Source organism: Salmo trutta, chromosome 1 (assembly GCF_901001165.1).
Source record: "Salmo trutta chromosome 1, fSalTru1.1, whole genome shotgun sequence".
Lineage (NCBI taxonomy): Eukaryota > Metazoa > Chordata > Actinopteri > Salmoniformes > Salmonidae > Salmo > Salmo trutta.
In genome coordinates this window covers 63,674,667-63,700,874 of record NC_042957.1, presented here as the reverse complement: position 1 = coordinate 63,700,874, position 26,208 = coordinate 63,674,667, and the positions used below count along the sequence as shown (strand labels likewise).

At 42.8% G+C, this 26,208-nt stretch overlaps 1 protein-coding gene across 1 annotated transcript in view; it reads right to left on the bottom strand.

Annotated features, from left to right (window-relative positions):
- The window catches only part of LOC115205003 (voltage-dependent T-type calcium channel subunit alpha-1I), a gene marked incomplete in the record, with an annotated part of 276,994 nt that overhangs the window by 42,162 nt on the left and 208,624 nt on the right, over positions 1-26,208 (bottom strand). The window contains 9 exon segments of the mRNA XM_029770574.1: positions 11,553-11,621; positions 11,735-11,858; positions 14,192-14,292; positions 21,228-21,788; positions 22,824-22,996; positions 23,806-23,899; positions 24,342-24,497; positions 24,795-24,912; positions 26,071-26,199. Of these exon segments, the coding sequence (XP_029626434.1) occupies positions 11,553-11,621; positions 11,735-11,858; positions 14,192-14,292; positions 21,228-21,788; positions 22,824-22,996; positions 23,806-23,899; positions 24,342-24,497; positions 24,795-24,912; positions 26,071-26,199 (1,525 nt within the window).

Sequence of the window (26,208 nt, the reverse complement as noted above, 5' to 3'; positions counted from 1 at the left end):
TGTGTAAAATTTTACTGTCCTCAGATTTTAAATTCATAGATTTTAGATGTGTATTACAACTGGTTGTGTTGAGAAACTCTATAGATCCATTGTTTAGCAGGAATGGAATGTTCTTATCCGGTATATTTAACATATAAATTCAACACATCATAAATCTAGCCTCATGCTATAGTGTTTGGTTAGAAATAGGCCTCATTCCAAATGTCACCCTATTCCCTATATAGTGTGCTACTTTTGACCAGGGCCCAGATCTCATATTACTGCGTTGATTAATTTGATGTCACAAAAAATGACATTACTTGTCCCATTTGACTGTGTAAAACCTTGCAGTGCTACTTTTTTCTCTGCGAGTGAGATGGATATATCTAATTTTGCAACAAAATATGGCTGTTTGTCTCTCTGAAATGAAAGCATATAGTGATAGGTTTAAAAAAATAAAAAAAATAATTTACCAACATTTCTGAAAATGGATATATAGCGTTTTAGAATATAACTCATATGCATCCTTCCTTAGGGGCCAAACCCACCACTGGTGTGATAGAGCCAAAGAGCTCTATTTTCATCTCATCTGACATTGGCATTTCAATCCAAGTGCCAATGCCGTTTAGAAAACTCCAGGCGTTTACATATGTTGGTTGTTCTCAATAAAGGCTTTTTTCATGGCAACCCTTCCAAATAGCCTATTGTCTTGGAGGTAATGCCTAATTGTAGATTTGGGAGACTTGGTGAACCCAAAATGCGAACAAGTTCTGTAATTCTCTAACTGTGGCCCTTGGACATTCATTTTGCCTTCCGAACCGTCTTCCTCAATGTGCGCGGGGAAAAGATACACTTGGGCCTCTACCAGGCAAGTTTCCACTGTTCCAGTGGTTTTAAACTTCTTAATTGTTGTCCTAATAGTAGTAAGTGGTATATTTAAGCAATAAGGCCCGAGGGGGTGTGGTATATGGCCAATATACCACAGCTAAGGGCTGTTCTTATGCATGACGTAACACGGAGTGCCTGGATAAAGCCCATAGCTGTGGCATATTGGCTATATACCACAAACCCCTAAAGGTGCATTATTGCTATTATAAACTGGTTACCAACAGCTGTAAAAATAAATGTTTTGTCATACCCGCGCTATAAGGTCTCATATACCATGGCTTTCAGCCAATCAGCATTCAGGGCTCGAACCACCCAGTTTATAATTGCTCTTTAGTTGTTTTTTGCACCGTTGCCTGATTTATGAAAGTCAACAACCACTTGTCTCTTTCCAAATGTAAGTTCTTTGCCATTCCCCATGGTGATTGAAGTTTACATTTTTATTCGCAACGTGCACAGGATGCCACAGGTGAAAAGCAGTACAGTGACATTCTTACTGGCAAGCTCTTTCCCAACAGTGCAGTAATAAAGTAATACAAAAAAAAGAGATACGAGGTAAGATAAAGAAATACCAGGATGCAAGTATACAGTGCATTCGGAAATAATTCAGACCCTTTGACTTTTCCACATTTTGTTACTTTACAGCCTTATTCTAAAATGGGTTAAATCATTTTTTTCCCCTCATCAATCTACACACAATACCCAATAATGAAAAAGCGAAAACAGGTTTTTAGACATTTTTGCAAATGTATTAAAAATAAAAAACAGAAATACCTTATTTAAATAAGTATTCAGAACCTTTGATATGAGACTCGAAATTGAGCTCAGCTGCATCATGTTTCCATTAATCATCCTTGAGATGTTTCTACAACTTGATTGGAGTCCACTTGTGGTAAATTCAATTGATTGGACATGATTTGGAAAGGCACACCCCTGTATATATAGGGTCCCACAGTTGACAATGCATGTCAGAGCAAAAACCAAGCCATGAGGTTGAAGGAATTGTCTGTAGAGCTCCGAGACAGGATTGTGTCGAGGCACAGATCTAGGGAAGGGTACTAAAACATGTCTGGAGCATTGAAGGTCCCCAAGAACACAGTGGCCTCCATCATTTTTAAATGGAAGAAGTTTGGAACCACCAAGACTCTTCCTAGAGCTGGCCACCTCGCCAAACTGAGCAATCGAGGGAGAAGGTTGTTGATCAGGGAGGTGACCAAGAAACCGATGGTCACTGACAGAGCTCCAGATTTCCTCTGTGGAGATGGGAGAACCTTCCAGAAGGACAACCATCTCTACAGCACTCCACCAATCAGGCCTTCATGGTCGAGTGGCCAAACGGAAGCCACTCCTCAGTAAAAGGCACATGACAGCCCGTTTGGAGTTTGCCTTAAGGCACCCAAAGGACTCAGATCATGAGAAACAAGATTCTCTGATCTGATGAAACCAAGATGAAACTATTTGGCCTGAATGCCAAGCGTCACTTCTGGAGGAAACCTGGCACCATCCCTATGGTGAAGCATGGTGGGGGCAGCATCATGCTGTGAGGATGTTTTTCAGCGGCAGGGAAACTAGTCAGGATCGAGGGAAAGATGAACGGAGCAAAGTACAGAGAGATTCTTGATGAAAACCTGCTCCCCAGCGCTCAGGACCTCAGACTGGTGCAAAGGTTCACCTTCCAACAGGGCAACAACCCTAAGCACACATCCAAGAATACGCAGGAGTGGCTTCGGGACAAGTCTCTGAATGTCCTTGAGTGGCCCAGCCAGAGCCTGGACTTGAACCCGATCTCTGGAGAGACCTAAAAATAGCTGTGCAGCAACACTCCCCATCCAACCTGACAGAGCTTGAGAGGATCTACAGAGAAGAAAGGGAGAAACTCCCCAAATACAGGTGTGTCAAGCTTGTAGCGTCATACCCAAGAAGACTGTAATCGCTGCCAAAGGTGCTTCAACAAAGTACTGAGTAAAGGGTCTGAATTCTTATGTAAATGTACTATTTCAGATTTGTATTTATAATACATTTGCCAAAATGTCGAAATATGTCACACCCTGACCTTAGAGAGCCTTTTTAATTCTCTATTTGGTTAGGTCAGAGTGTGATTTGGGTGGGCATTCTAGGTTTTCTATTTCTTTGTTTGCCGGGTATGGTTCCCAATCAGAGGCAGCTGTCTATCGTTGTCTCTGATTGGGGATCATACTTAGGCAGCCTTTTTCCCACCTTAGTTTGTGGGATCTTGTTTTTGCATAGTTGCTGTGTAGCCTGCAGAACTTTACGTTCATTTTGTATTTTGTTGTTTTGTCGGTGTTCATTTTAAATAAAGTAAAATGTTTGCGTACCACGCTGCACCTTGGTCCAATCTTTACGACGAGCGTAACAAAATACCTGTTTTTGCTTTGTCATTATGGGGTTTTGTGTGTAGATTGATGAGGGAAAAAACTATTTAATTTATTTAGAATATGCTGTAACGTTACAAAATGTGGAAAAAGTCAAGGGGTCTGAATACTTTCCGAATGCACTGTATACAGAGCAAAAAGGCAAACTCAGCTCCATCATTCATTGAATCAGATGGCTCATTCATCAGAAAAGCCACTGATATTGCCAATTACTTTAATTATTTTTTTACTGGCAAGATTAGCAAATTTAGTCATGACATGCCAGCAACAGACGCTGACACTACACATCTAAGTATAACTGATCAAATTATGCAAGACAAGCATTGTAATTTTTAATTCTGCCACACTTAACAAAGAACTGCAGTTAGTTTTAGAATGGGTGGCAAGGAATAAGCTAGACCTAAATATTTCAAAAACGAAACACATTGTATGTGGAACAAATCATTCACTAAACCCTAACCCTCAACTAAAGTTTGTAATAAATCATGTGGATATTGAGCAAGTTGAGGGGACTAAACTGCTTGGAGTAACCCTGGATTGTAAACTGTCATGGTCAAAACATATTGATGCAACGGTAGCTAAGATGGGAAGAAGTCTGTCCATTATAAAGCGCTTTCTGCCTTCTTAACAGCACTATCAACAAGACAGGTTCTACAGGCCCTAGTTATGTTGCATCTGGACTACTGTTCAGACTTGTGGCAAGGTGTCACAAATAGGGACCTCGGAAAATTACAATTATTTCAGAACAGGGCAGCACGGCTGACCCTTCAATGTACATGGAGAGCTAACATTAATATGCATGTAAATCTCTCATGGATTAAAGCGGAGGAGAGATTGACTTCATCACTACTTGTTTTTGTAACTACTAGCACACAGCTCAGACACCCATCCATACCCCGCAAGACATGCCATCAGAGGTCTCTTCACAGTCCCAAAGTCAAGAGCAGATGATGGGAGGTGCACAGTACTACATAGAGCCATCACTACATGGAACTCTATTCCACATCAGGTAACTGATGCAAGCAGTAGAATCAGATAAAAAATTGATATAAATACACCTTATGGAACAGAGGGGACTGTGAAGAGACACACACACACACACACACACACACACAGGCACTGACACACGTACACATGGATTTTGTATTGTAGGTATGTGATAGTAGAGTAGTGGCCTGAGGGAACACACTTTATGTGTTGTGTAAAGTGTTATGAAATGTAATGTCATGTAATATTTAAATTGTATATAACTGCCTTAATGTTGCTGGACCCCAGGAAGAGTAGCTGCTTCCCTGGCAAAAGCAAATGGGGATCCTTAATAAATACAATAGAAATGCAGGTCAGTGCCGGTACCATACTAAATGTGCAGGGATATTGGAGTGGTTGAGGTACAGTATGTATATATTTACGGATGATAAATGGATTTTACATGCCTGTTAGCTCATTTTTAGACCCCCGTGTAAAAGGAAGCCATGGCAGGACAACTAAGATTCATTTAAAAAAGTTAATGCAGATTAAATGTTGTTTGATTTTATTTTGAAGAATTGTTAAGAATCCTCTGAGCAATTGTATTAGTATAAAATAATATACTTTTTTAGCATACAATATACAGTAGATCGGTATTTGTATTATTTATTTTATACAGGTTTTTTTGCTCATCTTTATCAAGGGTGCCAATAATTTGGGATATGACTGTATATAGAGAGATGTATAGATAAAGAAAAGAAAAGACAGAGAGAGATAGAGACACTAAGAGAAAAGACAGAAAGAGATAGAGACACTAAGAGAAAAGACAGAGAGAGATAGCGATACTAAGAGAAAAGACAGAGAGAGATAGCGATACTAAGAGAAAAGACAGAGAGAGATAGAGACACCAACAGAAAAGATAGAAAGAGATAGAGACACCAAGAAAAGACAGAAAGAGAGACACTAAGCGAAAAGACAGAGATAGAGACACTAAGAGAAAAGACACACTAAGAGAAAAGACAGAGAAATAGAGACACTAAGAGAAAAGACAGAGAGAGATAGAGACACTAAGAGAAAAGACAGAAAGCGATAGAGACACTAAGAGAAAAGACAGAAAGCGATAGAGACACTAAGAGAAAAGACAGAGAGAGATAGAGACACTAAGAGAAAAGACAGAGAGAGATAGAGACACTAAGAGAAAAGACAGAGAGAGATAGAGACACTAAGAGAAAAGACAGAGAGAAATAGAGACACTAAGAGAAAAGACAGAGAGAAATAGAGACACTAAGAGAAAAGACAGAGAGAGATAGAGACACTAAGAGAAAAGACAGAAAGAGATAGAGACACTAAGAGAAAAGACAGAGAGAAATAGAGACACTAAGAGAAAAGACAGAGAGAGATAGAGACACTAAGAGAAAAGACAGAGAGAGATAGAGACACTAAGAGAAAAGACAGAGAGAGATAGCGATACTAAGAGAAAAGACAGAGAGAGATAGCGATACTAAGAGAAAAGACAGAGAGAGATAGAGACACTAAGAGAAAAGACAGAAAGAGATAGAGACACTAAGAGAAAAGACAGAAAGAGATAGAGACACTAAGAGAAAAGACAGAAAGAGATAGAGACACTAAGAGAAAAGACAGAGAGAAATAGAGACACTAAGAGAAAAGACAGAAAGAAATAGAGACACTAAGAGAAAAGACAGAGAGAAATAGAGACACTAAGAGAAAAGACAGAAAGAGATAGAGACACTAAGAGAAAAGACAGAGAGAAATAGAGACACTAAGAGAAAAGACAGAGAGAGATAGAGACACTAAGAGAAAAGACAGAGAGAGATAGAGACACTAAGAGAAAAGACAGAAAGATATAGAGACACTAAGAGAAAAGACAGAGAGAGATAGAGACACTAAGAGAAAAGACAGAGAGAGATAGCGATACTAAGAGAAAAGACAGAGAGAGATAGCGATACTAAGAGAAAAGACAGAGAGAGATAGAGACACTAAGAGAAAAGACAGAAAGAGATAGACACTAAGAGAAAAGACAGAGAGAGATAGAGACACTAAGAGAAAAGACAGAAAGAGATAGAGACACCAACAGAAAAGACAGAAAGCGATAGAGACACTAAGAGAAAAGACAGAAAGAGATCGAGACACTAAGAGAAAAGACAGAAAGAGATAGAGACACCAAGAGAAAAGACAGAGAGAGATAGAGACACTAAGAGAAAAGACAGAGAGAGATAGAGACACCAACAGAAAAGATAGAAAGAGATAGAGACACCAAGATAGACACCAAGAAAAGACAGAAAGATAGACACTAAGAGAAAAGATAGAAAGAGATAGAGACACCAACAGAAAAGATAGAAAGAGATAGAGACACCAAGAAAAGACAGAAAGAGAGACACTAAGCGAAAAGACAGAGATAGAGACACTAAGAGAAAAGACACACTAAGAGAAAAGACAGACAAATAGAGACACTAAGAGAAAAGACAGAAAGATATAGAGACACTAAGAGAAAAGACAGAAAGATATAGAGACACTAAGAGAAAAGACAGAGAGAGATAGAGACACTAAGAGAAAAGACAGAAAGAGATAGAGACACTAAGAGAAAAGACAGAGAGAGATAGAGACACTAAGAGAAAAGACAGAAAGAGATAGAGACACTAAGAGAAAAGACAGAGAGAGATAGAGACACCAACAGAAAAGACAGAAAGCGATAGAGACACTAAGAGAAAAGACAGAAAGAGAAAAGACACTAAGAGAAAAGACAGAAAGAGATAGAGACACTAAGAGAAAAGACAGAGACACTAAGAATAAAAGACAGAGACACTAAGAGAAAAGACAGAAAGAGATAGAGACACTTAGAGAAAAGACAGAGAGAGATAGCGATACTAAGAGAAAAGACAGAAAGAGAAAGACACTAAGAGAAAAGACAGAGAGAGATAGAGACACTAAGAGAAAAGACAGAGAGAGATAGAGACACTAAGAGAAAAGACAGAAAGAGATAGAGACACTAAGAGAAAAGACAGAAAGATATAGAGACACTAAGAGAAAAGACAGAAAGAGATAGAGACACTAAGAGAAAAGACAGAGAGAGATAGCGATACTAAGAGAAAAGACAGAGAGAGATAGAGACACTAAGAGAAAAGACAGAGAGAAATAGAGACACTAAGAGAAAAGACAGAGAGAAATAGAGACACTAAGAGAAAAGACAGAGAGAGATAGAGACACTAAGAGAAAAGACAGAGAGAGATAGCGATACTAAGAGAAAAGACAGAGAGAGATAGCGATACTAAGAGAAAAGACAGAGAGAGATAGAGACACTAAGAGAAAAGACAGAAAGAGATAGAGACACTAAGAGAAAAGACAGAAAGATATAGAGACACTAAGAGAAAAGACAGAGAGAGATAGAGACACTAAGAGAAAAGACAGAAAGAGATAGACACTAAGAGAAAAGACAGAAAGAGATAGAGACACTAAGAGAAAAGACAGAGAGAAATAGAGACACTAAGAGAAAAGAAAGAGAGAAATAGAGACACTAAGAGAAAAGACAGAAAGAGATAGAGACACTAAGAGAAAAGACAGAGAGAAATAGAGACACTAAGAGAAAAGACAGAGAGAAATAGAGACACTAAGAGAAAAGACAGAAAGAGATAGAGACACTAAGAGAAAAGACAGAGAGAGATAGAGACACCAACAGAAAAGACAGAAAGCGATAGAGACACTAAGAGAAAAGACAGAAAGCGATAAAGACACTAAGAGAAAAGACAGAAAGCGATAGAGACACTAAGAGAAAAGACAGAGAGAGATAGAGACACCAACAGAAAAGACAGAAAGCGATAGAGACACTAAGAGAAAAGACAGAAAGAGATAGAGACACTAAGAGAAAAGACAGAAAGAGAAAAGACACTAAGAGAAAAGACAGAAAGAGATAGCGATACTAAGAGAAAAGACAGAGAGAGATAGAGACACCAACAGAAAAGATAGAAAGAGATAGAGACACCAAGAAAAGACAGAAAGAGAGACACTAAGCGAAAAGACAGAGATAGAGACACTAAGAGAAAAGACACACTAAGAGAAAAGACAGAGAAATAGAGACACTAAGAGAAAAGACAGAAAGATATAGAGACACTAAGAGAAAAGACAGAAAGATATAGAGACACTAAGAGAAAAGACAGAGAGAGATAGAGACACTAAGAGAAAAGACAGAGAGAGATAGAGACACTAAGAGAAAAGACAGAAAGAGATAGAGACACTAAGAGAAAAGACAGAGAGAGATAAAGACACTAAGAGAAAAGACAGAAAGAGATAGAGACACTAAGAGAAAAGACAGAAAGAGATAGAGACACTAAGAGAAAAGACAGAAAGCGATAAAGACACTAAGAGAAAAGACAGAGAGAGATAGCGATACTAAGAGAAAAGACAGAAAGAGATAGAGACACTAAGAGAAAAGACAGAGAGAGATAGAGACACCAACAGAAAAGACAGAAAGCGATAGAGACACTAAGAGAAAAGACAGAGAGAGATAGAGACACTAAGAGAAAAGACAGAGAGAGATAGAGACACTAAGAGAAAAGACAGAAAGCGATAAAGACACTAAGAGAAAAGACAGAAAGCGACAGAGACACTAAGAGAAAAGACAGAAAGAGATAGAGACACTAAGAGAAAAGACAGAGAGAGATAGCGATACTAAGAGAAAAGACAGAAAGAGATAGAGACACTAAGAGAAAAGACAGAGAGAGATAGCGATACTAAGAGAAAAGACAGAGAGAGATAGAGACACCAACAGAAAAGATAGAAAGAGATAGAGACACCAAGAAAAGACAGAAAGAGAGACACTATGCGAAAAGACAGAAAGCGATAGAGACACTAAGAGAAAAGACACGCTAAGAGAAAAGACAGAGAAATAGAGACACTAAGAGAAAAGACAGAAAGCGATAAAGACACTAAGAGAAAAGATAGACACTAAGAGAAAAGACAGAAAGAGATAGAGACACTAAGAGAAAAGACAGAAAGCGATAGAGACACTAAGAGAAAAGACAGAAAGCGATAGAGACACTAAGAGAAAAGACAGAGAGAGATAGAGACACTAAGAGAAAAGACAGAGAGAGATAGAGACACTAAGAGAAAAGACAGAAAGAGATAGAGACACTAAGAGAAAAGACAGAAAGAGATAGAGACACTAAGAGAAAAGACAGAAAGAGATAGAGACACTAAGAGAAAAGACAGAGAGAGATAGAGACACTAAGAGAAAAGACAGAAAGAGATAGAGACACTAAGAGAAAAGACAGAAAGAGATAGAGACACTAAGAGAAAAGACAGAAAGAGATAGAGACACCAAGAGAAAAGACAGAGACACTAAGAATAAAAGACAGAGACACTAAGAGAAAAGACAGAAAGAGATAGAGACACCAACAGAAAAGATAGAAAGAGATAGAGACACCAACAGAAAAGATAGAAAGAGATAGAGACACCAAGAAAAGACAGAAAGAGAGACACTAAGCGAAAAGACAGAGATAGAGACACTAAGAGAAAAGACACACTAAGAGAAAATACAGAGAAATAGAGACACTAAGAGAAAAGACAGAAAGAGATAGAGACACTAAGAGAAAAGACAGAGAGAGATAGCGATACTAAGAGAAAAGACAGAGAGAGATAGAGACACTAAGAGAAAAGACACACTAAAAGAAAAGACAGAGAAATAGAGACACTAAGAGAAAAGACAGAAAGAGATAGAGACACCAACAGAAAAGACAGAAAGCGATAGAGACACTAAGAGAAAAGACAGAAAGAGATCGAGACACTAAGAGAAAAGACAGAAAGAGATTGAGACACCAAGAGAAAAGACAGAGAGAGATAGAGACACTAAGAGAAAAGACAGAGAGAGATAGAGACACTAAGAGAAAAGACAGAGAGAGATAGCGATACTAAGAGAAAAGACAGAGAGAGATAGAGACACTAAGAGAAAAGACAGAGAGAGATAGCGATACTAAGAGAAAAGACAGAGAGAGAGACACTAAGAATAAAAGACAGAGACACTAAGAGAAAAGACAGAAAGAGATAGAGACACTAAGAGAAAAGACAGAGAGAAATAGAGACACTAAGAGAAAAGACAGAGAGAGATAGCGATATTAAGAGAAAAGACAGAGAGAGATAGAGACACTAAGAGAAAAGACAGAAAGAGATAGAGACACTAAGAGAAAAGACAGAAAGAGATAGAGACACTAAGAGAAAAGACAGAGAGAGATAGAGACACTAAGAGAAAAGACAGAGAGAGATAGAGACACTAAGAGAAAAGACAGACAGAGAGAGAGACACTAAGAGAAAAGATAGACACTAAGAGAAAAGACAGAAAGAGATAGAGACACCAACAGAAAAGATAGAAAGAGATAGAGACACCAAGATAGACACCAAGAAAGGACAGAAAGAGAGACACTAAGCGAAAAGACAGAGATAGAGACACTAAGAGAAAAGACAGAGAGAGATAGAGACACTAAGAGAAAAGACAGAAAGAGATAGAGACACTAAGAGAAAAGACAGAAAGAGATAGAGACACTAAGAGAAAAGACAGAGAGAGATAGAGACACTAAGAGAAAAGACAGAGAGAGATAGAGACACTAAGAGAAAAGACAGAAAGAGATAGAGACACTAAGAGAAAAGACAGAAAGAGATAGAGACACTAAGAGAAAAGACAGAGAGAGATAGAGACACCAACAGAAAAGACAGAGAGAGATAGAGACACTAAGAGAAAAGACAGAAAGAGATAGACACTAAGAGAAAAGACAGAAAGAGATAGAGACACTAAGAGAAAAGACAGAAAGAGATAGACACTAAGAGAAAAGACAGAAAGAGATACGGACACTAAATAGAGACACTATGAGAAAATAAAGAAAGAGATTGAGAGATCATTAGAGCCAAGGCAGGAGAAGACACACACACACACACACACACACACACACACACACACACACACACACACACACACACACACACACACACACACACACACACACACACACACACACATACTCTTGTATAAATAACCTTGTGGGGACACACAATTCAGTCCCATTCAAAATCCTATTTTCCTAACCTTAACATTAAATCTAACCTTAACCACAAAACCTAACCCTAACCGTAAACCTAACCCTAGCTCCTAACCCTGAACCTAATTCTAACCCTAACACTAATTCTAACCGTAGCCCTAAACCCCCTAGAAATAGAATTTGACCCTGTGGGACTAAGAACATTTCCTGAGTTGGTCAAAAGAAATAATTGTTTACTATTCCTGTTCACAAGAATAGTCACACACACACATTAAGCGCAGCACTATACCTTGAGCGTCATCTCTGCTACAAAGATGGCTGTGAAGACGTAGTTGGAGATGGTTAGGAAGACTCTTTCCTATAGAGAGAGAGATGGAGGGAGAGAGAGATGATGGAAATAGAAGATCATTGACTTGACACCACTAATTATATTTCTATGGTTGAAACCTAGTGGTGAACTTTGATCCTTACCAGGCTGCCCTGCATGATCTTAGGTCTCTCCAGAGCCACGGTGATGCAGTTGGAGAAGATGAACGCTAGCACCACATAGTCAAACATCTTGTAGGCTATGATGGACTGGCATACCCGCCTGAACCTGAGAGAGAGAGGGAGGCAGGTGGGGAGGCAGGTGGGGAGGGAGGGAGATAGTGGAGGGAGTGGGAGTGGTATTGGGAGACAGAAAGAAAGAGAAAGAGAGCAAGAGGGAAAAAGATAAACAATATAAAAACATGTGTTTTGTAACATCTCTACTGATTAAAACCCATTATTGTGCCTCATTGACAGAGAACTGGGGATTGCTCATCATTCAGTCAGAGAATAGCCCCATTCTCTCTGATTATTTCATTTCCTTTCAAAGCAATTCCCATTAACTGGCGTTTTAAAGGCACCATGCTCCATAGAGACACCACTACAATAGAGAGAGAGAGAGAGCGAACACAGAGAGAGAGAGACAGAGACAGAGAGAGAGAAAGAGACAGAGACAGAGAGAGCCACACACAGAGGTAAAGAGAGAGACATACACACAGAGAGAGAGAGAGAGAGAGAGAGAGAGAGAGAGAGAGACCCACACACAGAGGTAAAGAGAGAGACACACACACACACAGAGAGAGAGAGAGACAGAGAGAGAGAAAGAGATACACACACAGAGAGGGAGAGACAGAGAGAGAGAGCGAGATACACAGAGAGAGAGACACACACAGAGAGAGAGAGACACACACACAGAGAGAGACATACACAGAGAGAGAGAGAGAGAGAGAGAGAGAGAGAGAGAGAGGGAGAGAGACACACACACAGAGAGAGGGAGACACACACAGAGAGAGGGAGACACACAGAGAGGGAGACACAGAGAGAGAGAGACACACAGAGAGAGAGACATAGAGATAATGATAGAAAGAGGTTACAAAACACCTGTAATTAAATCTTACCAGCTCCTACTAAGCAGTGAGAAATATCAAATACACTACATGACCAAAAGTATGTGGAACCTGCTCGTCGAAATCATTGGCACTAATATGGAGTTGGTCCCCCCTTTGCTGCTACAACAGCCTCCACTCTTCTGGGAAGGCTGTCAACTAGATGTTGGAACATTGCTGCAAGGACTTGCTTCCATTCAGCCACAAGAGCAGTAGTGAGGTTGGGCACTGATGTTAGGTGATTAGGCCTGACTTGCAGTTGGTGTTCCAATTCATCCCAAAAGTGTTAGATGTGGTTGAGGTCAGGGCTCTGTGCAGGCCAGTCAAGTTCTTCCACACCGATCTCAACAAACCATTTCTGTATGGACCTCGCTTTGTGCAAGGGGGCATTGTCATGCTGAAACAGGAAATGGCCTTCCCAAAACTGTTGCCACAAAGTTGGAAACACAGAATCATCTAGAATGTCATTGCATGCTGTAGCGTTAAAGGGTCTAGCCTGAACCATGAAAAACAGCCCAGACCATTATTCCTTCTCCACCAAACTTTACAGTTGGCACTCGTCCGTCGGACTGCCAGATGGTGAAGCATGATTCATCACTCCAGAGAATGCATTTCCACTGCTCCAGAGTCCAATGGCGGCGAGCTTTACACCACTCCAGCTAACGCTTACCATTAGGCATGGTGATCTTAGGCTTGTGTGCGGCTGCTCGGCCATGGAAGCTCCCGACAAACAGTTATTGTGCTGAATTTGCTTCCAGAGGCAGTGTTGCAAATGAGAACAGACGATTTTACACGCTTCAGCACTCGTTGGTCCCGTTCTGTGAGCTTGTGTGGCCTACCACTTCGATGCTGAGCCGTTGTTGCTCCTAGCTGTTTCCACTTCACAATAACAGCACTTAAAGTTAACCAATGCAGCTCTAGCAGGGCAGAAATTTGATAAACTGACTTGTTGGAAAGGTGGCATCCTATGATGGTGCCACCTTGAAAGTCATTGAGCTCTTCAGTAAGGCCATTCTACTGCCAATGTTTTGCTATGGAGATTGCATGGCTTGATTTTATACACCTGTCAGCCACTACTGTGGCTGAAACAGCCCGAATTCACTCATTTTTGAAGAGGTGTCCACATACGTTTGTATATACAGTGTACCTCCACAGCTAACAGAACAAAATGCCTTCCTGCCTGAGCTCTATCTCTGAGCCCTGAGGTGGATTTATTGTTGACCAACAGATAGTGCTCCTCTATGGGAAGCATCCCTTTGCTACCTCAGGGACAGGGATCCATACACTAATGAGGCAGGTATTCTGATAAGGTGGTGCATGACAATTCTTCTCTTGGGGAGTGGGGATCCACAGGCTGTGCAGGCTTTCGTTCTAGCCTAGCACAAATACATTCGGTTCAATAACTTGTGAATGGGACACCAAAGCCTTGAATGGCTGTGTCAGGGGTGTTAGTGCTGAGCAGGAAATGAAATTAAAGAGTGAATGAGTGAAAACAGGGATCGACAGACAGACAGACCTGTTCTGAGGAGAGAAGAGGAAGACAGACCAGTCCTCTCTGGTCTCACACCACTCTGGCCTGTACACCTCCATCATCTTCTGGATACGGAAACACAGACTCTGGAGGAGGGACACAGCACACACACACACACAGTCAGAATACACACACAGTCAGAATACACACACATGCACGTGTGAATACAGGCAGGCAGGCAGGCAGGCAGGCAGGCAGGCAGGCAGGCAGGCAGGCGCACACACGCACACACACACTCTAAAAGTCAGAATACACACACATGCACGTGTGAATACAGGCAGGCAGGCAGGCGCACGTATGTGCACGCACGCACGCACGCACACATACAGTTTGGTGAGTGAATTCAGTACACATAAACACACTGGTTCTAGACAAAGAGAAACAGCTATACTGTATAATACAATGAGATTATTCCGATTATTCCACCTCCCAAGATCAAAGATGAATCCTCTGTCTTAATTGTTTACAAGAGAGGACTTTGCTTTATCAACACCTACAAGCATAACATCCAGCATCCCCATTTGTCTGCTCTACTCAGTGTCTGAGTCCCAAATGGAACCCTAATCCCTATATAGTGCACTATATTCCCTGGTCAGAGTAGTGCACTACATAGGGAATAGGGTGTCATTTTGTGTAAACAGCATAATTAATTGGCCCTGGTTCAGCCCTGTATGTATGGGATTGTTTATTGTTGAAACAATAGAATCCCAGGGGAGAGACATAACGGGGAATCTACTGCAGAATGTATTCCTGGATATTTATTTTATAAACTGCTATACACAGTGTGTTTATTCTACTATAAGCTGCATTGTGCTGCTGGTCATGAATAACACTGGTACAACAACAGTTCCTTCTCTCCTACCTACAGTATCTGTTTTTACCAAGACGTTAGGATATCACTGGTACAACAACAGTTCCTTCTCTCCTACCTACAGTATCTGTCTTTACCAAGACGTTAGGATATCACTGGTACAACAACAGTTCCTTCTCTCCTATCTACAGTATCTGTCTTTACCAAGACGTTAGGATATCACTGGTACAACAACAGTTCCTTCTCCCCTACCTACAGTATCTGTCTTTACCAAGACGTTAGGATATCACTGGTGCAACAACAGTTCCTTCTCTCCTACCTACAGTATCTGTCTTTACCAAGACGTTAGGATATCACTGGAACAACAACAGTTCCTTCTCCCCTACCTACAGTATCTGTCTTTACCAAGACGTTAGGATATCACTGGTACAACAACAGTTCCTTCTCTCCTACCTACAGTATCTGTCTTTACCAAGACGTTAGGATATCACTGGTACAACAACAGTTCCTTCTCTCCTATCTACAGTATCTGTCTTTACCAAGACGTTAGGATATCACTGGTACAACAACAGTTCCTTCTCCCCTATCTACAGTATCTGTCTTTACCAAGACGTTAGGATATCACTGGAACAACAACAGTTCCTTCTCTCCTACCTACAGTATCTGTCTTTACCAAGACGTTAGGATATCACTGGTACAACAACAGTTCCTTCTCCCCTATCTACAGTATCTGTCTTTACCAAGACGTTAGGATATCACTGGTACAACAACAGTTCCTTCTCTCCTATCTACAGTATCTGTCTTTACCAAGACGTTAGGATATCACTGGTACAACAACAGTTCCTTCTCCCCTACCTACAGTATCTGTCTTTACCAAGACGTTAGGATATCACTGGTACAACAACAGTTCCTTCTCTCCTACCTACAGTATCTGTCTTTACCAAGACGTTAGGATATCACTGGTGCAACAACAGTTCCTTCTCCCCTATCTACAGTATCTGTCTTTACCAAGACGTTAGGATATCACTGGTACAACAACAGTTCCTTCTCTCCTACCTACAGTATCTGTCTTTACCAAGACGTTAGGATATCACTGGTACAACAACAGTTCCTTCTCTCCTACCTACAGTATCTGTCTTTACCAAGACATTAGGATATCACTGGTACAACAAGAGTTCCTTCTCTCCTACCTACAGTATCTGTCTTTACCAAGACGTTAGGATATCACTGGTACAACAACAGTTCCTTCTCTCCTACCTACAGTATCTGTCTTTACCAAGATGTTAGGATAACACTGGTACAACAACAGTTCCTTCTCTCCTACCTACAGTATCTGTCTTTACCAAGACGTTAGGATATCACTGGTACAACAACAGTTCCTTCTCCCCTATCTACAGTATCTGTCTTTACAAAGACGTTAGGATATCACTGGTACAACAACAGTTCCTTCTCTCCTACCTACAGTATCTGTCTTTACCAAGACGTTAGGATATCACTGGTACAACAACAGTTCCTTCTCTCCTACCTACAGTATCTGTCTTTACCAAGACGTTAGGATATCACTGGTACAACAACAGTTCCTTCTCTCCTACCTACAGTATCTGTCTTTACCAAGACGTTAGGATATCACTGGTACAACAAAAGTTCCTTCTCTCCTATCTACAGTATCTGTCTTTACCAAGACGTTAGGATATCACTGGAACAACAACAGTTCCTTCTCTCCTACCTACAGTATCTGTCTTTACCAAGACGTTAGGATATCACTGGTACAACAACAGTTCCTTCTCCCCTATCTACAGTATCTGTCTTTACCAAGACGTTAGGATATCACTGGTACAACAACAGTTCCTTCTCTCCTATCTACAGTATCTGTCTTTACCAAGACGTTAGGATATCACTGGTACAACAACAGTTCCTTCTCCCCTACCTACAGTATCTGTCTTTACCAAGACGTTAGGATATCACTGGTACAACAACAGTTCCTTCTCTCCTACCTACAGTATCTGTCTTTACCAAGACGTTAGGATATCACTGGTGCAACAACAGTTCCTTCTCCCCTATCTACAGTATCTGTCTTTACCAAGACGTTAGGATATCACTGGTACAACAACAGTTCCTTCTCTCCTACCTACAGTATCTGTCTTTACCAAGACGTTAGGATATCACTGGTACAACAACAGTTCCTTCTCTCCTACCTACAGTATCTGTCTTTACCAAGACATTAGGATATCACTGGTACAACAAGAGTTCCTTCTCTCCTACCTACAGTATCTGTCTTTACCAAGACGTTAGGATATCACTGGTACAACAACAGTTCCTTCTCTCCTACCTACAGTATCTGTCTTTACCAAGATGTTAGGATAACACTGGTACAACAACAGTTCCTTCTCTCCTACCTACAGTATCTGTCTTTACCAAGACGTTAGGATATCACTGGTACAACAACAGTTCCTTCTCCCCTATCTACAGTATCTGTCTTTACAAAGACGTTAGGATATCACTGGTACAACAACAGTTCCTTCTCTCCTACCTACAGTATCTGTCTTTACCAAGACGTTAGGATATCACTGGTACAACAACAGTTCCTTCTCTCCTACCTACAGTATCTGTCTTTACCAAGACGTTAGGATATCACTGGTACAACAACAGTTCCTTCTCTCCTACCTACAGTATCTGTCTTTACCAAGACGTTAGGATATCACTGGTACAACAAAAGTTCCTTCTCTCCTATCTACAGTATCTGTCTTTACCAAGACGTTAGGATATCACTGGTACAACAACAGTTCCTTCTCTCCTATCTACAGTATCTGTCTTTACCAAGACGTTAGGATATCACTGGTACAACAACAGTTCCTTCTCCCCTATCTACAGTATCTGTCTTTACCAAGACGTTAGGATATCAATGGTACAACAACAGTTCCTTCTCTCCTACCTACAGTATCTGTCTTTACCAAGACGTTAGGATATCACTGGTACAACAACAGTTCCTTCTCTCTTATCTACAGTATCTGTCTTTACCAAGACGTTAGGATATCACTGGTGCAACAACAGTTCCTTCTCTCCTACCTACAGTATCTGTCTTTACCAAGACGTTAGGATATCACTGGTGCAACAACAGTTCCTTCTCCCCTATCTACAGTATCTGTCTTTACCAAGACGTTAGGATATCACTGGTACAACAACAGTTCCTTCTCTCCTACCTACAGTATCTGTCTTTACCAAGACGTTAGGATATCACTGGTACAACAACAGTTCCTTCTCTCCTACCTACAGTATCTGTCTTTACCAAGACGTTAGGATATCACTGGTACAACAAGAGTTCCTTCTCTCCTACCTACAGTATCTGTCTTTACCAAGACGTTAGGATATCACTGGTACAACAACAGTTCCTTCTCCCCTATCTACAGTATCTGTCTTTACCAAGACGTTAGGATATCACTGGTACAACAACAGTTCCTTCTCCCCTACCTACAGTATCTGTCTTTACCAAGACGTTAGGATATCACTGGTACAACAACAGTTCCTTCTCTCCTAACTACAGTATCTGTCTTTACCAAGACGTTAGGATATCACTGGTACAACAACAGTTCCTTCTCTCCTATCTACAGTATCTGTCTTTACCAAGACGTTAGGATATCACTGGTACAACAACAGTTCCTTCTCTCCTATCTACAGTATCTGTCTTTACCAAGACGTTAGGATATCACTGGTACAACAACAGTTCCTTCTCCCCTATCTACAGTATCTGTCTTTACCAAGACGTTAGGATATCACTGGTACAACAACAGTTCCTTCTCTCCTACCTACAGTATCTGTCTTTACCAAGACGTTAGGATATCACTGGTACGACAACAGTTCCTTCTCTCCTAACTACAGTATCTGTCTTTACCAAGACGTTAGGATATCACTGGTAAGACAACAGTTCCTTCTCTCCTATCTACAGTATCTGTCTTTACCAAGACGTTAGGATATCACTGGTACAACAACAGTTCCTTCTCTCCTACCTACAGTATCTGTCTTTACCAAGACGTTAGGATATCACTGGTACAACAACAGTTCCTTCTCTCCTATCTACAGTATCTGTCTTTACCAAGACGTTAGGATATCACTGGTACAACAACAGTTCCTTCTCCCCTATCTACAGTATCTGTCTTTACCAAGACGTTAGGATATCACTGGTACAACAACAGTTCCTTCTCTCCTACCTACAGTATCTGTCTTTACCAAGACGTTAGGATATCACTGGTACAACAACAGTTCCTTCTCTCCTAACTACAGTATCTGTCTTTACCAAGACGTTAGGATATCACTGGTACAACAACAGTTCCTTCTCTCCTACCTACAGTATCTGTCTTTACCAAGACGTTAGGATATCACTGGTACAACAACAGTTCCTTCTCTCCTACCTACAGTATCTGTCTTTACCAAGACGTTAGGATATCACTGGTACAACAACAGTTCCTTCTCTCCTATCTACAGTATCTGTCTTTACCAAGACGTTAGGATATCACTGGTACAACAACAGTTCCTTCTCCCCTATCTACAGTATCTGTCTTTACCAAGACGTTAGGATATCACTGGTACAACAACAGTTCCTTCTCCCCTACCTACAGTATCTGTCTTTACCAAGACGTTAGGATATCACTGGTACAACAACAGTTCCTTCTCCCCTACCTACAGTATCTGTCTTTACCAAGACGTTAGGATATCACTGGTACAACAACAGTTCCTTCTCTCCTATCTACAGTATCTGTCTTTACCAAGACGTTAGGATATCACTGGTACAACAACAGTTCCTTCTCCCCTATCTACAGTATCTGTCTTTACCAAGACGTTAGGATATCACTGGTACAACAACAGTTCCTTCTCTCCTACCTACAGTATCTGTCTTTACCAAGACGTTAGGATATCACTGGTACAACAACAGTTCCTTCTCTCCTACCTACAGTATCTGTCTTTACCAAGACGTTAGGATATCACTGGTACAACAACAGTTCCTTCTCTCCTACCTACAGTATCTGTCTTTACCAAGACGTTAGGATATCACTGGTACAACAACAGTTCCTTCTCTCCTACCTACAGTATCTGTCTTTAGCAAGACGTTAGGATATCACTGGTACAACAACAGTTCCTTCTCTCCTATCTACAGTATCTGTCTTTACCAAGACGTTAGGATATCACTGGTACAACAACAGTTCCTTCTCTCCTACCTACAGTATCTGTCTTTACCAAGACGTTAGGATATCACTGGTGCAACAACAGTTCCTTCTCCCCTATCTACAGTATCTGTCTTTACCAAGACGTTAGGATATCACTGGTACAACAACAGTTCCTTCTCTCCTACCTACAGTATCTGTCTTTACCAAGACGTTAGGATATCACTGGTACAACAACAGTTCCTTCTCTCCTACCTACAGTATCTGTCTTTACCAAGACGTTAGGATATCACTGGTACAACAACAGTTCCTTCTCCCCTACCTACAGTATCTGTCTTTACCAAGACGTTAGGATATCACTGGTACAACAACAGTTCCTTCTCCCCTATCTACAGTATCTGTCTTTACCAAGACGTTAGGATATCACTGGTACAACAACAGTTCCTTCTCTCCTACCTACAGTATCTGTCTTTACCAATACGTTAGGATATCACTGGTACTGTGTATGTTCCAGGGTGTTTTTAAAGTGAATAGGACTTGATCATTGTTTATCATCACAACCAAGTCACTCTTTAATCTCATCATTCAGATCCTTCCCTCCTCCCTTACTCCTCACCACTCTCCCCCTCACCCACCCTCTCACCCAACCTCACCCCACACCTCCCCCTCACCCACCCTCCCACTCAACCTCACCCCCACACCTCCCCCTCACCCACCCCCTCACCCAACCTCACCCCCACACCTCCCCCTCACCCACCCTCTCACCCACACCTCCCCCTCACCCACCCTGTCACCGAACCTCACCCCAACACCTCTCTCTCACCCACCCTCTCACCCAACCTCATCCCCACACCTCACCCACCCTTTCACTCAACCTCACCCCCATACCTCCCCCTCACCCACCCTCTCACCCAACCTCATCCCCACACCTCACCCAACCTCTCACCCATCCTCATCCAAACACATCTCACCTCACCCATCCTCACCCCCACACCTTCCCCTCACCAAATCTCTCACCCATCCTCACCCCCAGACCTCCCCAACACCAACTCACATAGTCGATGTCATCGTCCAGGTCCTCTCTGTCCTTGCGTGTGTTGACCTGAGGGAACACCTCTGTCAGTAGCTGTGGATGGGGATGGGGATGTGGCGGCAGCTGAAGTTGAAGCTGGAGCTGGGCCGATGGGGCCTTCCCATTGCAGTCCTGGTGCTCCCCCCCAGCCCCTCCACCAACCAACCCACTGGAGAAGCTCTTCTTCCTGGGGTAAGGCAGCATTGATGCCAGGGGGGTCCCTGGGACCTGGAGGAGCTCCGGCAGCTCCAAGGAAAGTGCCCGGCGGTCCCGCCGCGGGACAAAGTTTAGGGCCAGGAGGGGAGGAGGGTGGGAGAGGTGCGGAGGAGGGTGAGGGGGGGAGAGGAGGGACTCCTGCTCGGCTGGGTGGGTGGCGTGGGGGCTACGGGAGCGCAGGCTACCCCCTCCTCCTACCCCCAATCCCAGGCTCAAGGCTCGGGAGGGGCGACCCAGGCTGTTCCAGCTGGACCGCCGGCCCCGCATTGCCTGGGTCTGGGAGGCAGGGCAGCCCCAGTTGTGGTACAGGGAGCTGCTCCCCCGACACTGGGGGAGAGAGAGGGAGACAAAGAGGGAGAGACAGATGGAGAGGGAGAGGGAGAGAAAGAGAGACAGACAGACAGGGAGATAGAGATGGAGAGGGAGACGGAGAGAAATACGTAGAAGGAGAGAAAGAGAGACAGGCGGAGATGGAGAGGAATACATAGAGGGAAAGAAAGATAGACAGACAGAGAGGGAGAGGGAGAAAGAGGGAGAGAAATACATAGAGGGAGAGGGAGAGGGAGAAAGAGGGAGAGAAATACATAGAGGGAGAGGGAGAGAAGGAGAAAGAGGGAGAGAAATACATAGAGGGAGAGGGAGTGAGGGAGAAGGAGAGGGAGAAAGAGGGAGAGAAATACAGAGAGGGAGAGGGAGAAGGAGAGGGCGAAAGAGGGAGAGAAATACATAGAGGGAGAGAGGGAGAAGGAGAGGGAGAAAGAGGGAGAGAAATACATAGAGGGAGAGGGAGAGAGGGAGAGGGAGAAAGTGGGAGAGAAGTACATAGAGGGAGAGGGAGAGGGACAGACGGAGAGGGAGAGGGAGAAAGAAGGAGAGAAATACAAAGAGGGAGAGGGAGAGAGGGAGAGGGAGAAAGAGGAAGAGAAATACAGAGGGAGGGAGAGAGGGAGAAGGAGAGGGAGAAAGTGGGAGAGAAATACAGAGAGGGAGAGGGACAGACAGAGGGAGAGGGAGAGAAATATGGAAAGGGAGAGGGACAAAAAGGGAGAGGAAGAGAGACAAAGAGGAAGAGGGAGAGAGATAGAGGGAGAGCAAAACCATTAGGCTAACCCAGCCATTTGCAGTGACTGCAGAGGGATCAAATAAAGAACTGAAGAAAAAATACATTTCAATGATGGGCAATTTCTTTTTAAATGAGCTATTTTAAGTCATTTCCTGAATTGATTGCAACCATAGCAAGACACATCTTGTTCTGACCCAGTCCATTACAAACCAGTTCTCCTTCCCATTGTACCTCCCTCCCTCTTTCCTCTTCCCTCCTCTCTCCAGTCTCCTCGCTCCCTCCTTCCTCCCACCACTCACCAGAGCCCTGCCCTCCAGGTTAGCCCTGCCCTCCAGGTTAGCCCTGCCCAGAGAGATGACACTGTTTTTGCGTGAGCCCAGAGCGAAAGTGAGCCTGTCGGCCGTGTACAGACCCGTGGGCGTTGGGGACAGGTCCAGGTGACCGTTGGGGGTTAGGGTGCAGATCTTAGGGTCTGGGAGAGAGAGGGGAAGGGGATGAGGAGAAGGAGAGGGGGGTAAGAGATAGAGAGAGAGATCGGAGGGATAGATGGAGAGAGAGAGAGAGAGAGAGAGAGTCAGCATGGAACTGCAAAACACATCTTGGAAGATAAAAGAAAGTGGCATAGACTGACTAAGCACATTCTCAACCTAACCTGGTCTGACTAGCTCATGGAGTGCACTGTAAGTTTGTACAGTAAGATAAGTTTGGTTTGTGTATGTCCATAGGGAGGAGAAGAGAGTGGGAAAAGTTGTGTTGTAACACATGTATTATTTAACATTTCTGCCGCTTCCATTTCAGAGAGATCAGGCTTGATCTGGGAAGCATTCCTAGCCTGGTCCCATCTGTTTGTGCTGCCTTCCTAACATTGGCCTTTGTCACGGCAAACATGACTGTAGGATTTAGCAAAACTGCATAAATATATCTGGGAGCAGGCCAAAGCATTCTAGCATCTGTGACTGGTTTACTGTTAAAATCAGACTTTTACTCTATACGATTAATACAGTACATCTATTCAAAATCATTCATACATCTTTTGAAAAAGGGAGGTTTGACATTCGCAATGGCCTTAATAGACTGGGTGAACTGTCCCCTTGGTGAGTTCTGCTGCTTCCCTGACTCAATATAGAAGTCAATGAAATCTGCCTTGTAGTGGTTGCTGTACAACTAACTTCTCCCAGTGACCCTGTTCAGCCATTGCGGCTTTACAAGGCAGTGTTTCTACAGTTTCTACGGCTCTAAAAAACAGTTTCTACAGTATAGCTTTATGCATCTGAGCCATACCAGAGAGATGAAGAGAGTCCTTCAGCTTGTCAGAGTTCTCGTCAAAGTTACATGAGGACCTGTCGTCTTCGGAGTACGACCGGTTGGCATCCCCCTGTTTCCAGAGGAGAGAGGGAGAGAGGGGTGGAGGGAAGGAGCGAAAGAAAGAGCAATTAGAACTATGACAACAGCCACGGGCATATTTAAATAGAAAACGTCAATCTTACCTGGCCTCATTCTGAAAGTATCCGAGAGGTAGGCCATCTAAGTGACTTTTAAAGTTTTATCCCAGCCTTGATTTACTAAAAGCTACAGAGCCAGGCAGTCAGAGTCAGTTTCTTAAGTGCCCAATCTGCTCTTTAGCTAAGAGCTCTATCCAATCAGAACAGGTTACCACATCCTCCAGACTTGCCCTAGAGACTCTGACCACCCTTGCCTGTCTCATTAATGATTCATGTATCTCTGACAGACAGTTTTACCATACTGGAGCTAAGCCTGTGAGTGGAAATTCACCAACAATGGAGGACTAATAAAAGTTACAAAATCTCTGGTCTTACCTCAGCCTGAAAGCCCTCTACCAAGATGGCCACCAGCAGGTTGAAGAGGACGTAGTTGCCAAAGGTCATTAGAGCCACAAAGTAGAGCGCAGCACAGGGAGAGGTGGAGGCCATTCCATTATACAGCACCATGTTCCAGTCTTCCTGAGTCAGAATCTGCATATAGCATATAGATTAACGTATACAGCTTATACAGCTTTGCCATTCACAAAAGTGAACTGAACAGGGCCTGAAATATAACTTTGTGGTACCCCTTTTGAAATGTCCAGGAAACCACATTGAGTTGCACGTGAATGCAACTAAATGTGTGTGTGTGTTTGTGTGTTTGTGTGTGTGTTTCTGCCTGTGTGTGTATTTCTGCCAGTGTGCGCGTGTGTGTGTGTGTGTGTGTGTGTGTGGGTTTGTGCGTGTGTGCACTTTCTATGCATTTGCATATGTGTGTGTGTTCTATACCTGAAACACAGTGACAATGGCCCACAGTAGAGAGTCAAAGTTCTTCCTGTCAGGAACAGTGTCTCCAGTCTCTGTCTTCAGACTGAACTTACAGCCAAAGATATGCATCCCCAGGATACTGGAATAGGACAGGGATATGTCAACTATAAACAGTAACATTCATTAGTTACAGCACGATACGCCTAACAAACACACACACACACACACACACACACACACACACACACACACACACACACACACACACACACACACACACACACACACACTGAAAAGTCAGCACCTGAATAAAACAGTAAGCAGTATATTTGGGGCTTCTGGTTTTGAAAACACACACTTCCTACATGGAGAAGTAGCGCCTCAGAGCTTCTTCTAACCAGTGACAAGGGAAGGGCTGTGAATAGAACAGTGTAACACCAGAGTGGATACAATACCCATAGTGCCTTCAGGAGCGGCAGCAGGAATCAATAACATTCACAAATCCCAAGCAGCTACAGTGGGAAGATAGATAGGGTAGCGGGGGTCTGTTAGCTCACTCCATCGCTAGCCCGCTACCATCTGCTCAGTGCACTTATGTGAGATTGCAGTGCTGCAGGGTGTGTGTGTGTGTTTGTACGCATGTCTCGATGAACACCAGGGGAATGCTCTCTGTTATTGCTCTCCTCTCTATCAATCACACTCTACTGCTTATGGCCCTGTCACTCAAACAAGGAGGCCATTGCTCTTCTGAAGCTGGAGCGGACTAGCCTCTACATTACTACCCTCACAGACAACACACACACAGACAGAGAGAGGAGCAGACAGAGAGAGGAGACAGACAGAGAGAGGAGCAGACAGAGAGAGGAGACAGACAGAGAGAGGAGCAGACAGAGAGGAGCAGACAGAGAGAGGAGACAAACAGAGAGGAGACAGACAGAGAGAGGAGACCAGACAGAGAGAGGAGACAGACAGAGAGAGGAGAAAGACAGAGAGAGGAGCAGACAGAGAGAGGAGACAGACAGAGAGAGGAGACAGACAGAGAGAGGAGACAGACAGAGAGAGGAGACAGACAAAGAGAGGAGCAGACAGAGCGAGGAGACAGACAGGGGGAGGAGACAGACAGAGAGAGGAGACAGACAGAGAAAGGAGACAGACAGAGAAAGGAGACAGACAGAGAAAGGAGACAGACAGAGAGAGGAGCAGACAGTGAGAGGAGACAGACAGAGAGGAGACAGACAGAGACAGACAGAGAGAGGAGACAGACAGGGGGAGGGGACAGACACACACATGCCTATACCTGAAGATGAATATGAAGAGCATGAGGAGCATGCAGAAGGTGGCCACGTTGTCCATGGTCTTCATCAGCACCACCAGCTGTCTGCGTAGTGCTGGCATGAAGCGCACCAGCTTGATCACCCTCAACAGTGAAGGTCCT